Genomic DNA, 15,248 nt, shown 5'->3' with positions numbered 1-15,248 from the left:
ACATGCTGGTAGAAATGAGGTAGAACGGATTTAAGTTTCCCTGCATTAAAGTCCCCGGCCACTAGGAGCGCTGCATCTGGATGAGCGTTCTCCTGTTGATTAATGGCCTTGTACAACTCATTCAGTGCAATCTTAATGCCAGCATTGGTTTGTGGTGGTAAATAGACAGCTATGAAAAATATAGATGAAAACTCTCTTGGTAAATAGTGTGGTCTACAGCTTATCATAAGATACTCTACCTCAGGCGAGCAAAACCTAGAGAATTCCTTAGTATTTGATTTTGTGCACCAGCTGTTGTTTACAAATATACACAGACCGCCACCCTTTGCCTTACCAGAGTCTGCAGTTCTGTCCTGCCGATGTAGCGTATAGCCCGCTAGCTGAATGTTGTCATTGTTGTCGTTCAGCCACGACTCCGTGAAACATAAGATATTACAGTTTTTAATGTCCCGTTGGTAGGATAACCGTAATCTTAAATCGTCCATTTTATTCTCAAAAGATTGAACATTGGCTAATAGGATTGATGGGAGAGGCAGTTTACTCGTTCGCCGTCGGATCCTTACAAGGCACCCGGATCTGCGCCCACGATATCTCCGTCTCTTCCTCACGCGAATGACGGGGATCTGGGCCTTGTCGGGAGTCTGTAGAATATCCTTCGCGAACGCCTCGTTGAAGAAAACGTCTTCGTCCAACGCGAGGTGAGTAATCGCTGTCCTGATATCCAGAAGCTCTCTTTGGTTATAAGAGACGATGGCAGAAACATTATGTACAAAATAAATTACAAATAACGCGGAAAAACACACATAGTAGTACAATTGGTTAGAGGGCTGTAAAACGGCAGCCATCTTCTTCCGGCGCTGTTCTTGAGTGGTAATATACACAGGGGTGAAAGTAGATTACATTTCTTCCTGGTAAGGGACCTCCTATTGCCACATGCTCTTATGTAAGGGTTTATAAAGACTTCAGAACTGGTAGCAGACATGGTCAATCTTTAATAAACATAACCATAGACCACTTAAACTGGTACAACACTTCTACTCACGGGTGACCAAAAATAACTAATTGAAAGCCATGCCCCCACTAAGCCACGCCTCCGATATAATTTCCCAATGTGCCTTGCCTTTTCGGGTGAATTGTAGGTATACCACCCATGACTGTATTTGTTAGTGAAAAAGACATGGTTGTTGAATTTGTTCAATTTCTGTCCTGTGCAAGATGGCCAGGATGAACCTAGAAGCAATGCGCTGACACAACGCGGTGAGGTTAAAGTGAGTTCCTACTGTAGGCGAATGTCATTCAAATTAAACTGTTTATGACAATACATACAGTGCATTCGGAAAGTATTCAGACCCCTTGACTTTTTCCACATTTTGTTATGTTACAGCCTTGGATTACATTTATTTTTTCCTCAGCAATCTACACACAATAATACCCCATAATGACAAAGCGAAAACACGTTTTTAGAAATGTTTGCAAATGTATATTAAACAAAAAATGTATTTACATAAGTATTCAGACCCTTTGCTATGAGACTCGAAATTGAGCTCAGGTGCGTCCTGTTACCATTGAACATCCTTGAGATGTTTCTACAATTTGATTGCAGTCCACCTGTGGTAAATTAAATTTAATGGACATGATTTGGAAAGGCACACACACCTGTCTAAATAAGGTCCCACAGTTGACAGTTAATGTCAGAGCAAAAACCAAGCCATGAAGGAATTGTCCGTAGAGCTCTGAGGCACAGATCTTGGGAAGGGTACAAAAAATGTCTGCAGCATTGAAGGTCCCCAAGAACACAGTGGCCTCCATAATTCTTAATGGAAGAAGTTTGGAACCACCAAGACTCTTCCTAGAGCTGGCTGCCTGGCCAAACTGAGCAATCGGGGGAGAAGGGCCTTGGTCAGGGAGGTGACTAAGAACCCGATGGCCAATCTGACAGAGCTCTAGAGTTCCTCTGTGGAGATGGGAGAACCTTCAAGAATGACAACCATCTCTGCAGCACTCCACCAATCAGGGCCAGACGGAAGCCACTCCTCAGTAAAAGGCACATGACAGCCTGCTTGGAGTTTGCCAAAAGGCACCTGAAGGACTCGGACCATGAGAAACAAGATTCTCTGGTCTGATGAAACCAAGATTGAACTCTTTGGCCTGAATGCCAAGCGTCACGTCTGGAGGAATCCTGGCACCATCCCTACGGTGAAGCATGGTGGTGGCAGCATCATGCTGTGGGGATGTTTTTCAGTGGCATTGACTGGGAGACTAGTCAGGATCGAGGGAAAGATGAACGGAGTAAAGTACAGAGATATCCTTGATGAAAACCTGCTCCAGAGTGCTCAGGATGTCAGACTGAGGCGAAGGTTCACCTTCCAACAGGACAATGACCCTAAGCACACAGCCAAGACAACGCAGGAGTGGATTCGGGAGAAGTCTCTAAATGTCCTTGAGTGGCCCAGCCAGAGCCCAGACATGAACCCAATCGAACATCTCTGGGGAGACCTGAAAATAGCTGTGCAGCAACGCTCCCCATCCAACCTGACAGAGCTTGAGAGGATCTGCAGAGAATAATGGGAGAAACTCCCCAAATACAGGTGTGCCAAGTTTGTAGCGTCATACCCAATAAGACAGAAGGCTGTAATCGCTGCCAAAGGCGCTTCAATTAAGTACTGAGTAAAAGGTCTGAATACTTATCTAAATGTGATATCTGTTTTTTATTATTAATAAATGTGCAAAAAAATTCTAATAACCTGTTTTTGCTTCGTCATTATGGGGTATTGTGTGTAGATTGATGAATCCACTTTTGAATAAGGCTGTAAAGTAACAAAATGTGGAAAAAGGGAAGGGGTCTGGGTCACATTATGCTGGCTTGCAAAGTGATGTGTAATTCCTATTGGAATCCAGCCAGAGTTAGAACATCCAACAATTTGAATTTTTATTCACCCGCAACTTGCATTCAGAATGACTGTCATGGTTAGGAACATTGATAAAGGAGACTAGCTAAACCATTTAAACTGGAACAACAATTTCAGTAATGGGTGCAAGAAATCTAAGTAACTGATTGAATTAGTTCAGAATTTTTATTAATTTATCTTTGTATAGCATAAAGTGAATCAATCAATAAATCTACATGTAAAAACACAGATATTAAAAACAATCCCAAAAGATCTAGCTGCTGTAGAGCGTGCTAAGAAATATGATAAGGATGGGCGTGGTTTTGAAGGGAATGTTTTACTCTCCACAGAGTAAAACTGACACAATCACACTGTCAGACAACACTTATTAACACCAACAATGGGGTTCTTTTTATCCCACTGAGTGTTAATTTCACTCTTAGAAAGTTAATTTAACTCCTGAATCAACACTAGAAATGTTACACTGAAAAATAAACACTAGGTAAAACTGTCCAGTTTGCTGTGTAGGGTCTAGTCCTAACACTGTTTCAATATATACTTACCACTGGAAACAAACATCAACAGTATGTTTAAAAGAGAAAGCTGAGTTGCACAATACCCATATATCATGCAGTTGAATGACACTTAAATTCCTTGTAAATACATGTAACTACAAAGTAATACACTATATATACACAAAAGTATGTGGACACCCCTTCATGCAATCTCCATAGACAAACATTGGCAGTAGAATGGCCTTACTGAAGAGCTCAGTGACTTTCAACGTGGCACCGTCATAGAATGCCACCTTTCCAACAAGTCAGTTCGTAAAATTTCTGCCCTGCTAAAGCTGCCCCGGTCAACTGTAAATGCTGTTATTGTGAAGTGGAAACGTCTAGGCGCAACAACGGCTCAGCCGCGAAGTGGAGGGCCACACAAGCTCACAGAATGGGACCGCAGAGTGCTGAAGCGCGTAGCGCATAAAAATTGTCTGTCCTCGGTTGCAACACTCACTACCGAGTTTCAAACTGCCTCTGGAAGCAATATCAGCACAATAACTGTTATTCAGGAGCTTCATGAAATGGTTTCCACGGCCGAGCAGCCGCACACAAGCCTTAGATCACCATGCGCAATTCCAAGCGTCGGCTGGAGTAGTGTAAAGCTCGCCGCCATTGGACTCTGGAGCGGTGGAAACACGTTCTCTGGAGTGATGAATCACACTTCACCATCTGGCAGTCTGACGGACGAATCTGGGTTTGGCGGATGCCAGGAGAACGTTACGTTTGGTGGAGGATGAATAATGGTCTGGGGCTGTTTTTTGTGGTTCAGGCCAGGCCCCTTAGTTCCAGTGAAGGGAAATCTTAACACTACAGCCTACAAAGACATTCTAGATGATTATGTGCTTCCAACTTTGTGGCAACAGTTTGGGGAAGGCCCTTTCCTGTTTCAGCACAACAATACCCCTGTGCACAAAGCAAGGTCCATACAGAAATGGTTTGTCGAGATTGGTGTGGAAGAAGTTGACTGGCCTGCACAGAGCCCTGACCTAAACCCCATCAAACACCTTTGGGATTAATTGGAACGCCTACTGCGAGCCAGGCCTAATTGCCCAACATCAGTGCCCAACCTAATGCTCACTAATGCTCTTGTGGCTGAATGGAAGGAAGTCCCTGCAGGAATGTTCCAACATCTAGTGGAAAGCCTTCCCTGAAGAGTGGAGGCTGTTGTAGCAGCAAAGGGGGGACCAACTCCATATTAATGCCCATGATTTTAGAATGCTGTCCACTCAAGAAAAAGCTTCAAACTGTAACCAGTGCTTGCAACTTGGTTCAGGTTATCAGTCAACCTACCAGGGTAGTTACAAACAGCACATTAATTAAATCATCAACATGTATTGATCACATCTTTACTAATGCTGCAGAAATTTGCTTTAAAGCAGTATCCAAATCCATCGGATGTAGTGATCACAATATAGGAGCCATATCTAGGAAAACCAAAGTTCCAAGGGCTGGGCCTAATATAGTGTATAAGAGGTCATACAATAAGTTTTATAGTGATTTCTATGTTATTGATGTAAAGAATATGTGTTGGTCCGTGGTGTGTAATGAGGAGCAAACAGACGCTGCACTTGACACACTTATGAAATTGTTTATTCCAGTTACTAATAAGCATGCACCCATTAAGAAAATGACAGTAAATACTGTTAAATCCCTGTGGATTGATGAGGAATTTAAACATTGTATGGTTGAGAGGGATGAGGCTAAAGGAATGGCAAATAAGTCTGGCTGCACAACCGATTGGCAAACGCATTGCAAATTGAGAAATCATGTGACTAAAGTGAATAAAAAGAAGAAGAAACTACACTACGAAACAAAGATAAATGACAGTAAAAAGCTTTGGAGCACCTTAAATTAAATTTTTTGGGAAAAAGCAAACTCAGCTCCATCATTCATTGAATCAGATGGCTCATTAATCACAAAACCGACTAATATTGCCAACTACTTTAATGATTTTTTCATTGGCAAGATTAGCAAACTTAGGCACTACACATCCAAGTATATCTGACCAAATTACAGTGCCTTGCAAAAGTATTCATCCCTCTTGGCGTTTTTCCTATTTTGTTGCATTACAACCTGTAATTTAAATGCATTTTTATTTGGATTTCATATAATGGACATACACAAAATAGTCCAAATTGGTGAAGTGAAGTGAAAAAAATAACTTGTTTCAAAGAATTCAAAAAATATATATTACGGAAAAGTGGTGCGTGCATATGTATTTACCCCCTTTGCTATGAAGCCCCTAAATAAGATCTGGTGCAACCAATTACCTTCAGAAGTCACATAATTAGTTAAATAAAGTCCACCTGTGTGCAATCTAAGTGTCACATGATCTGTCACATGATCTCAGTATATATACACCTGTTCTGAAGGCCCCAGAGTCTGCAACACCACTAAGCAAGGGGCACCACCAAGCAAGCGGAACCATGAAGACCAAGGAGCTCTCCAAACAGGTCAGGGACAAAGTTGTGAAGAAGTACAGATCAGGGTTGGGTTATAAAAAAATATCAGAAACTTTGAACATCCCAAGGAGCACCATTAAATAAATTATTAAAATATGGAAAGAATATGGAACCACAACAAACCTGCCAAGGGAGGGCCGGCCACCAAAACTCATGGACCAGGCAAGGAGGGCATTAATCAGAGAGGCAACAAAGAGACCAAAGATAACCCTGAAGGGGCTGCAAAGCTCCACAGCGGAGATTGGAGTATCTGTCCATAGGACCACTTTACCGAAGAGTGTCCTGAAAAAAGCCATTGCTTAAAGAAAAAAATAAGCAAACACGTTTGGTGTTCACCAAAAGGCATGTGGAGACTCCCCAAACATATGGAAGAAGGTACTCTGGTCAGATGTGTCTAAAATTGAGCTTTATGGCCAACAAGGAAAACGCTATTTTTGGCGCAAACCCAACACCTCTCATCACCCCGAGAACACCATCCCCACCATGAAGCATGTTGGGATGTTTTTCATCAGCAGGGACTGGGAAACTGGTCAGAATTGAAGGAATGATGGTTGGCGCTAAATACAGGGAAATTCTAGAGGGAAACCTGTTTCAGTCTTCCAGAGATTTGAGACTGGGACGGAGGTTCACCTTCCAGCAGGACAATGACCCTAAGCATACTGCTAAAGCAACACTTGAGTGGTTTAAGGGGAAACATTTAAATGTCTCTGAATGGCCTAGTCAAAGCCCAGACCTCAATCCAATTGAGAATCTGTGGTATGACTTAAAGGTTGCTGTACACCAGCAGAACCCATCCAACTTGAAGGAGCTGGAGCAGTTTTGGCTAGATGTGCCAAGCTTATAGAGACATACCTCAAGAGACTTGCAGCTGTAATTGCTGCAAAAGGTGGGTCTACAAAGTATTGACTTTGGGGGGGTGAATAGTTATGCACGCTCAAGTTTTCTGTTTTTTTGTCTTATTTCTTGTTTGTTTCACAATAAAACATATTTTGCATCTTCAAAGTGGTAGGCATGTTGTGTAAATCAAATGATACAAACCCCCAAAAAATCAATTTTAATTCAAGGTTGTAAGGCAACAAAATAGGAAAAATGCCAAGGGGGGTGAATACTTTTGCAAGCCACTGTATGAAAGACAAGCATTGTAATTTTGAATTCCGTAAAGTGAGTGTGGAAGAGGTGAAAAAGTATTGTTGTCTATCAACAATGACAAGCCACCGGGGTCTGACAACTTGTATGGAAAATTCCTGAGGATAATAGCGGACGATATTGCCACTCCTATTTGCCATATTTTGAATTTAAGCCTACTAGAAAGTGTGTGCCCTCAGGCCTGGAGGGAAGCAAAAGTCATTCCGCTAGCTAAAAATAGTAAAGCCCCCTTTACTGGCTCAAATAGCCGACCAATCAGCCTGTTTACCACCCTTAGTAAACTTTTCAAAAACATTGTGTTTGACCAGATACAATGCTATTTTACAGTAAACACAGACTTTCAGCATGCTTATAGGGAAGGACATTCAACAAGCACAGCACTTACACAAATTAATGATGATTGGCTGAGAGAAATTGATGATAAAAAGATTGTGGGGACTGTTTTGTTAGACTTCAGTGCGACTTTTGACATTATCGATCATAGTCTGCTGCTGGAAAACATTTATGTGATATGGCTTTACACCCCTGCTATATTGTGGATAAAGAGTTACCTGTCTAACAGAACACAGAGGGTGTTCTTTAATGGAAGCCTCTCCAACATAATCCAGGTAGAATCAGGGATTCCCCAGGGCAGCTGTCTAGGCCCCCTACTTTGTTCAATCTTTACTAACGACATGCCACTGGCTTTGGGTAAAGCCAGTGTGTCTAATGTATGTGGATGACTCAACACTATACACGTCAGCTACTGCGACTGAAATGACTGCAACACTTAACAAAGAGCTGCAGTTAGTTTCAGAGGGGGTGGCAAGGAATAAGTTAGTCCTAAATATTTATAAAACTAAAAGCATTGTATTTGGGACAAATCACTCACTAAACCCTAAACCTCAACTAAATCTTGTAATAAATAATGTGGAAATTGAGCAAGTTGAGGTGACTAAACTACTTGGAGTAACCCTGGATTATAAACTGTCATGGTCAAAACATATTGATACAACAGTAGCTAAGATGGGGAGAAGTATGTCCATAATAAAGCGCTGCTCTACCTTCTTAACAGCACTATCAACAAGGCAGGTCCTACAGGCCCTAGTTTTGTCGCACCTGGACTACTGTTCTGTCGTGTGGTCAGGTGCCACAAAAAGGGACTTAGGAAAATTGCAATTGGCTCAGAACAGGGCAGCACGGCTGGCCCTTGGATGTACACAGATATTTAACATCAATAATATGCATGTCAATCTCTCCTAGCTCAAAGTGGAGGAGAGATTGACATCATTACTATTTGTATTTATGAGAGGTAATCAGAAAGCAGTCAAATTAGATTAAAAAAACAGATAAAAATACACCTTATGGAACAGCGGGACTGTGAAGCAACACAAACATAGGCACAGACACATGCATACACACACACGATAACATACGCACTATACACACATGTACACATGGATTTTTGTACTGTAGATATATGGGAGTGGTGGAGTAGGGGCCTGAGGGCACACAGTGTGTTGTAAAATCTGTGAATGTATTGTAATGTTTTAAAAATGGTATAACTGCCTTATTTTGCTGGACCCCAGGAAGAGTAGCTCCTGCCTTGGCAGCAGCTAATGGGGATCCTTAAAAAATACAAATACAAATGAGATGTTCGACGAGCAGGTGTCCATATACTTTTGGTCATGTAGTTTATATATATAGTTGATGGAGGTTTACATACACCTTAGCCAAATACATTTAAACTCAGTTTATCACATTTCCTGACATTTAATCCTAGTAAAAATTCCCTGTCTTAGGTCAGTTAGGATCACCACTTTATTTTAATAATGTGAAATGTCAGAATAAGTGTAAAGAGAATGATTTATTTCAGCTTTTATTTATTTAATCACATTCCCAGTGGGTCAAAAGTTAACATACACTCAATTAGTATTTGGTAGCATTGCCTTTAAATTGTTTAACTTGGGTCAAACGTTTCGGGTAGCCTTCCACAAGCTTCCCACAATAAGTTGGGTGAATTTTGGCCCATTCCTCCTTACAGAGCTGGTGTAACTGAGTCAGGTTTGTAGGCCTCCTTGCTCGCACACGCTTATTCAGTTCTGCCCACACATTTTCTATAGGATTGAGGTCAGGGCTTTGTGATGGCCACTCCAATACTTTTACTTTGATGTCCTTAAGCCATTTTGCCACAACTTTGGAAGTATGCTTGGGGTCATTGCCCATTTGGAAGACCCAAGCTTTAACTTCCTGACTGATGTCTTGAGATGTTACTTCAATATATCCACATAATTTTCCTTCCTCATGATGCCATCTATTTTGTGAAGTGCACCAGTTCCTCCTGCAGCAAAGCACCCCCACAGCATGATGCTGCCACCCCGTGCTTCACGGTTGGGATGGTGTTCTTCGGCTTGCAAGTCCCCCCTTTTTCCTCCAAACATAATGATGGTCATTATGGCCAAACATTTCTAGTTTTGTTTCATCAGACCAGAGGACATTTCTCCAAAAAGTACGATCTTTGTCACCATGTGCAGTTGCAAACCGTAGTCTGGCTTTTTAATGGTGGTTTTGGAGCAGTGGCTTCTTCCTTGCTGAGCGGTCTTTCAGGTTATGTCAATATAGGACTAGTTTTACTGTGGATATAGATACTTTTGTACCTGTTTCCTCCAGCATCTTCACAAGGTCCTTTGCTGTTGTTCTGGGATTGATTTGCACTTTTCACACCAAAGTACGTTCATCTCTAGGAGACAGAACGCGTCTCCTTCCTGAGCGGTATGACAGCTGCGTGGTCCCATAGTGTTTATACTTGCGTACTATTGTTTGTACAGATGAACGTGGTACCTTCAGGCGTTTGGAAATTGCTCCCAAGGATGAACCAGACTTGTGGAGGTCAATTTTTTTTTTCTGAGGTCTTGGCTGATTTCTTTTGATTTTCCCATAATGTCAAGCAAAGAGGCACTGAGTTTGAAGGTAGGCCTTGAGATACATCCACAGGTACACCTCCATTTGACTCAAATGATGTCAATTAGCCTATCAGAAGCTTCTAAAGCCATGACATTCTTTTCTGGAATTTTCCAAGCTGTTTAAAGCACAGTCAACTTAATGTATGTAAACTTCTGACCCACTGGAATTGTGATACGGTGAATTATAAGTGAAATAATCTGTCTGTAAACAATTGTTGGAAAGATTACTTGTTTCATGCACAAAGTAGATGTCCTAACTGGCTTTTGTTCTAACTGACTATAGTTCCAAAACTATAGTTTGTTAACAAGAAATGTGTGGAGTGGTTGAAAAACTAGTTTTATTGACACCTAAGTGTATGTAAACTTCCGACTTCAACTGTACCTACACAATAATATACTATCTAATTTTACATAGATGGTTTTGAAGCTTTTTGCCTATTTTGTATTATCAGTGTATTGCACTAGTCAAATGTAGCCTAGGCTCATGTGTGTTAACTCTCTTGACTTTGTTTATTCAGGCACCTATTGAAAACAGAGCTGGGGTCGTTTTTCACAGAATACCTCCAGGTAAGTGATGTTACTGCTAAATGGTGAAATAATATCATGGATAGATTGTTTCTGATTGAGCCATAATATACATTTTTAACAAAGCTTGTTTCATTGAACCTATCTGTCCCTCAGAACCAGTTGCTGACAAAGGGCATGGTCATTCTACGGGACAAAATAAGATTCTACGAAGGTATTTGTGGTGTCTCACTTTTCACAGAATCTTAGTAGATGTGTTAACAGTGACCCATTAGAGAGAGCAGTCAGTCCTCCAAATAAAAATAATTGATCTGAAGCTTACATTACCTTTGTCAGGGTCTGTGATGTTCTGTGCTTAACACACCAAAGTCAACTAAGGCCATAGGTCCCAAACTGCTGTGCTTTGTGAGATTATTTTAGTACTAACAGCAGTTGGTTTGCTCCTCCTTTGGTGTGCAGGTCAGAAGTTACTGGACTCTCTGGCAGAGACATGGGACTTTTTCTTCTGTGATGTTCTCAACATGCTACAGGCCATCTTTCACCCAGTACAGGTATCACTCCCCTAACTCTCCTCCCTCATCTCTCTCTCTCTCTCTATCTCTCTGTCTCTATCTCTTTATGTCCTGACTCTCCTTTAACCTGTTCTCTCTCTCTCTCTCGCTCTCTCTCTCTCTCTCTGATTCTCTCTTAGCAGACAATAAAGAAACACATTCTCTCAGGGAATTAAAGCTGCATTTTCATAACCCTACCTCCCCCTCTCCTCACCCTTTGCGCCATTCCTCTTTCTATCTCTCCCCTTCTTCTCTCCTTTCTGTCTGCAGGGTAAGGAGCCCAGTGTGAGACAGCTAGCTCTGCTCCATTTCAGGAACACCATAGTTCTGAGTGTGAAGCTGGAGGATGCTCTGTCTCGGCCCCGCGCCCGCATTCCCCCCTCCGTCACGCAGATGCTGCTTATACTGCAGGTAGGTACAGTACGCCTCTCTCTCTCTCTTTCTCTCTCTTTTTCTCTGTCTCTTTATGTCCCTCACCCACACATGCTCTGACCTGTCTTCTCTCTCTCCCTGTAGGGTGTCCATGAGTCGCGGGGTGTGAGTGAGGACTACCTGCGTCTGGAGTCTCTGGTCCAGAGGGTGGTCTCTCCTTACCTGGGCACCCACGGCCTCTACTCTGGAGACGGCAGCGTGGCACACTGCTCCTGTGTGCTTGGTAAGATACATACACTGCCCTGTTCACCCACTACGTTTTCTCTCTCCTTTACTCTCCTTCACTTACACACTCTGTCCCTCCCACAGAGAATCGTTTCCAGTGGTGCTGGCCTAAGCAGCCTGTGGACCAGCCGTCTAAGAACCCTGTGGTCCGTTCTAAGAGCTACAACATCCCTCTCCTCCTGACGCCCGTGGCAGAGTACGACCCTGACGCCAGCTCGGTGGGCAGCGGGGGCATCCGACGCCACTCTGCCTGTGAGATCATCTCCTGCTTAGAGGAACAGGGCCTGGCCTACACCGACATTGCCTCTGGGATTGACCCCTCCACCTCCAGTACCTCTGCTAACAGGCTCTGTGTGGTTCCACAGTCCACAGGTAGGGCCTCAGTCCTCCTCACTAGCTCCTTACTAGGTTAGGCTATGCATACACTACAAACTGCAAACTTCCAGAGGCGCAGGGTGGAAAAGTTGCCATAGTAGGAAAAATAAGAAAAATACTCTTGCCAGACTGATTGATCCTAACCCACAACCTTCCCTCTGGCAGGATCTATGGAGTCTTCTCTCCCCTCCCCCTCAATCCTCCCTCTCCACTCCCCAGGACCCCTCAATGGGACGGAGGCAACAATGACCCTCACAGACATGGCCAATGGTGCCCCCTCCTCTCCCCCCAGCGGATCCTCCAGCCCAGAGACCATCATTGGACAGGTGCTGGAGTCCCTGGACTCAGATTTAGATGGGATATTCATAGAATTCCCACCCTGCTGCTCGGAGTCAATGGGATATGGTCGGGAGAGCAGGCAGAGTACTGTGTAGAGGGAATCATGGGTGGAAGGTGTACCTTAGGCACACATGTGTAGGATCAGCTTGCCCTCCCCAAATATCTTATCTTAGACATTGGAGGGAAATGCTCAACTTAGATCAGTCTCTAGGCTAGAGGCAACCTCATCCTTATAAGGATTTTGTGGCTAAGTGCACTCCATACTTCTCCCCACAAGAGGCCTCTTTTTAGTCAGCATTTATTTGGAGAAGAAAAAACGAACTTCTCTAAGCATTTGATTCAATCTGATAATGTCTGCATTTTTTGGGATGTGTTTTGTTTTGTATGTTTTGAAACTTGACTCTCACCACTATGATGCCGTAACCTGTGGGCCTTTGGATGTGGGCCCTTGGATTGTGTCTGGGTTTTCTACAAAAGCTTGGGAGAACTGCAGTTACCAGAAAAGCTTTTGGAGTAAATACAGTATGTGAATGTGATTTGGTCACATCTTACTCCTCATTCTAAGAACCTGCATATGTTCCCTCTCCCCTCTGTGTGTTTTTTCACTGTCATGCCAAACATGTATGGCGTGACAATGATAGTCAGAGGAGTTGGCTAAAGTACATCTGGGAGCAGTCTATCATCCTCTTTTCAAAGGTCTTAAAGCAGTCATGTTATGTATTACTCATAGAAACTAAATAATGAAATGTAATTGTTTGTTTACTGTTTACAAAGGGCGAGAAAATGAGGGTTTAATGATATTGAATGTTGTATCATTCACTGTGTTGTGTGGCACTTCAACTGTAAATAAATTGTTGTTTTTTAGGACAGCTAGATATTGTGAAGTAAGCTTTTTAACTTAACTTGTGACTTCAATAAGGGCTTTTTAACCGAAGCTATTTTTATGATGTTTTACCTCAACCGTTTTTGTATACTTAGCTTTTTTTTTGACAATCTGTAATGAGAAGTTTTTATCCAAGATTGTAAATTATCATTAATTTGTGATATCAGATTTTAATAAAAATTCCAATGGCTAAGTACAGATTTCCATTGTTTTGTTAAATAAAATGTTATTTAGTCCATTGACTTAATTTAGTCAGAGAGGAAGAGATGAAGCGAGAGACAATCTATAATGAGACGTTTTTATCCAAGGTTGTAAATTATCATTAATTTGTGATATCAGATTTTAATAAAAATTCTAATGGCTAAGTAAAGATTTCCATTGCCTTTTTACATACAATTTTATTTAGTCCATTGACTTAATTTAGTCAGAGAGGAAGACATTGACTTAATTTAGTCAGAGAGGAAGAGGCAAAGCGAGAGGTTTCACTCAGGGCAAAATTTGTCCACGAAAATAAGCCCACGAAGTAAGGGTTTTTTGTATGGAGGTCAAAGACTGTCAACAACTAATGTAATTGCTAATTTGCTACGTGAGGCTTATTTGATCAAATAGAAGTTTCATGATGGTTAGATTGTTACTAATGCACTTATATACAGTAAGTGGGCACACGTGGCGTTTTAAGCAACTTTGAAAAATACGCCTTTATATCTGAGTTGTGCCTGTTGTCATAGAGATAGATAGAGGACTCATCATGGATATAACCCGTTATAGGTCGTTATCAATAAAACGTCACAATACAGTGCAGTGCCTTAGATTTGGCTGCTGGGGGGCAAGGAGACCACCAGCTCTGCTAAAACAATTGACAACTGTGTGCCGTTTTCTAGGGATTGTTAAATAAATGTTATAACTATTTGGTTTTAATATCACCTCTTGAAGGGCATAGTCAGAACTACATATTTCTGATTACTCCACATTTAGCTCTATCATCAGAGTTATGCACCAAGTAACTGCATGCTTTTCATGATCTGTAAACAATTGATCATGTAATTTCAGATACTAGAGGGCCTATCCATTTGGCTTGTAGCTAGCTAGCTAAGCAAATAACATGTAGCTTGCTTCATCAGAGAACAGGCTTTTGAAAAGAGCTTGACATCGTCAAATCTTCCTCCTGGTAAAGTTGTCAGTTGGACTTCTGTCATCACCACTATAGATGTCAAGCAAGTCAAACAATATTTGGATATAGCCATCTAGTTTATCCCCTGAAAGTTAGCTCGTTAACTAGCCATATTGAGGTGATCTGTTAGCTAGCTAATTTGACTTGGTCAGTCAATCAATGTAGCCTATCATGTCTGTCAGCAGCAATCGTGATTAAATACACTCTTAAAAACAATGTTGAAAATGAGATCATGTTAGCTAACTTTGCTAGGTAGGCCTACATTGGTTGGAGAAAAAAGTACATTAGGTCTACTCACCACTATGTTTAGCCAACTGTACAAAGTTTCTACCAGTAGTTTGCAAAGTAAACATTATCAGCTAACAGTCTACATCTGCAAATGCGCCCTTCTGCTGCTTGACAGACAGAGCCCAAAAAGGATGGGAAATTAACCTACACCACTATATCACTCAAATATCCAATTAATGGTGGCCAATATTGAGCGATATCGTGAGGCTATACCCTCACATATCTGAAATTACATGATCAATTGATGTTTACTGATCACGAAAAACATGCAGTTACTTACTGTATAACTCTGATGATAGAGCTAAATATGTGCAATTGTTTTGCATGGAATAATCAAACATTTGTAGTTCTGACTATGATCTTGAAAAGGTGATTATATTACAACCAAACTGAACTAAAATATAAATGCAACATGCAACAATTTCAAAGATTTAACTGAGTTACAGTTCATATAAGTCAAT

At 41.7% G+C, this 15,248-nt stretch overlaps 1 protein-coding gene across 2 annotated transcripts in view; it reads left to right on the top strand.

The window, feature by feature from the left end:
• Positions 1-13,685, top strand: part of LOC121532182 (proline-rich protein 5-like) — a 46,603-nt gene extending 32,918 nt beyond the window's left edge. For both annotated transcript variants that reach the window (XM_041837951.2, XM_045204994.1), the window contains exons 5-11: positions 10,517-10,565; positions 10,680-10,737; positions 10,983-11,074; positions 11,345-11,485; positions 11,591-11,729; positions 11,816-12,103; positions 12,272-13,685. In XM_041837951.2, the coding sequence (XP_041693885.2) occupies positions 10,517-10,565; positions 10,680-10,737; positions 10,983-11,074; positions 11,345-11,485; positions 11,591-11,729; positions 11,816-12,103; positions 12,272-12,540 (1,036 nt within the window). In that variant the 3' untranslated portion in view covers positions 12,541-13,685. The remainder of the gene's footprint in view (positions 1-10,516; positions 10,566-10,679; positions 10,738-10,982; positions 11,075-11,344; positions 11,486-11,590; positions 11,730-11,815; positions 12,104-12,271) is intronic.
• The last annotated feature ends 1,563 nt before the right edge of the window (positions 13,686-15,248 follow it).

The sequence above is a fragment of the Coregonus clupeaformis genome, chromosome 19 (assembly GCF_020615455.1).
Source record: "Coregonus clupeaformis isolate EN_2021a chromosome 19, ASM2061545v1, whole genome shotgun sequence".
Lineage (NCBI taxonomy): Eukaryota > Metazoa > Chordata > Actinopteri > Salmoniformes > Salmonidae > Coregonus > Coregonus clupeaformis.
The sequence above is the reverse complement of the archived record's forward strand: the minus strand, read 5'-3'. Positions and strand labels throughout refer to the sequence as shown.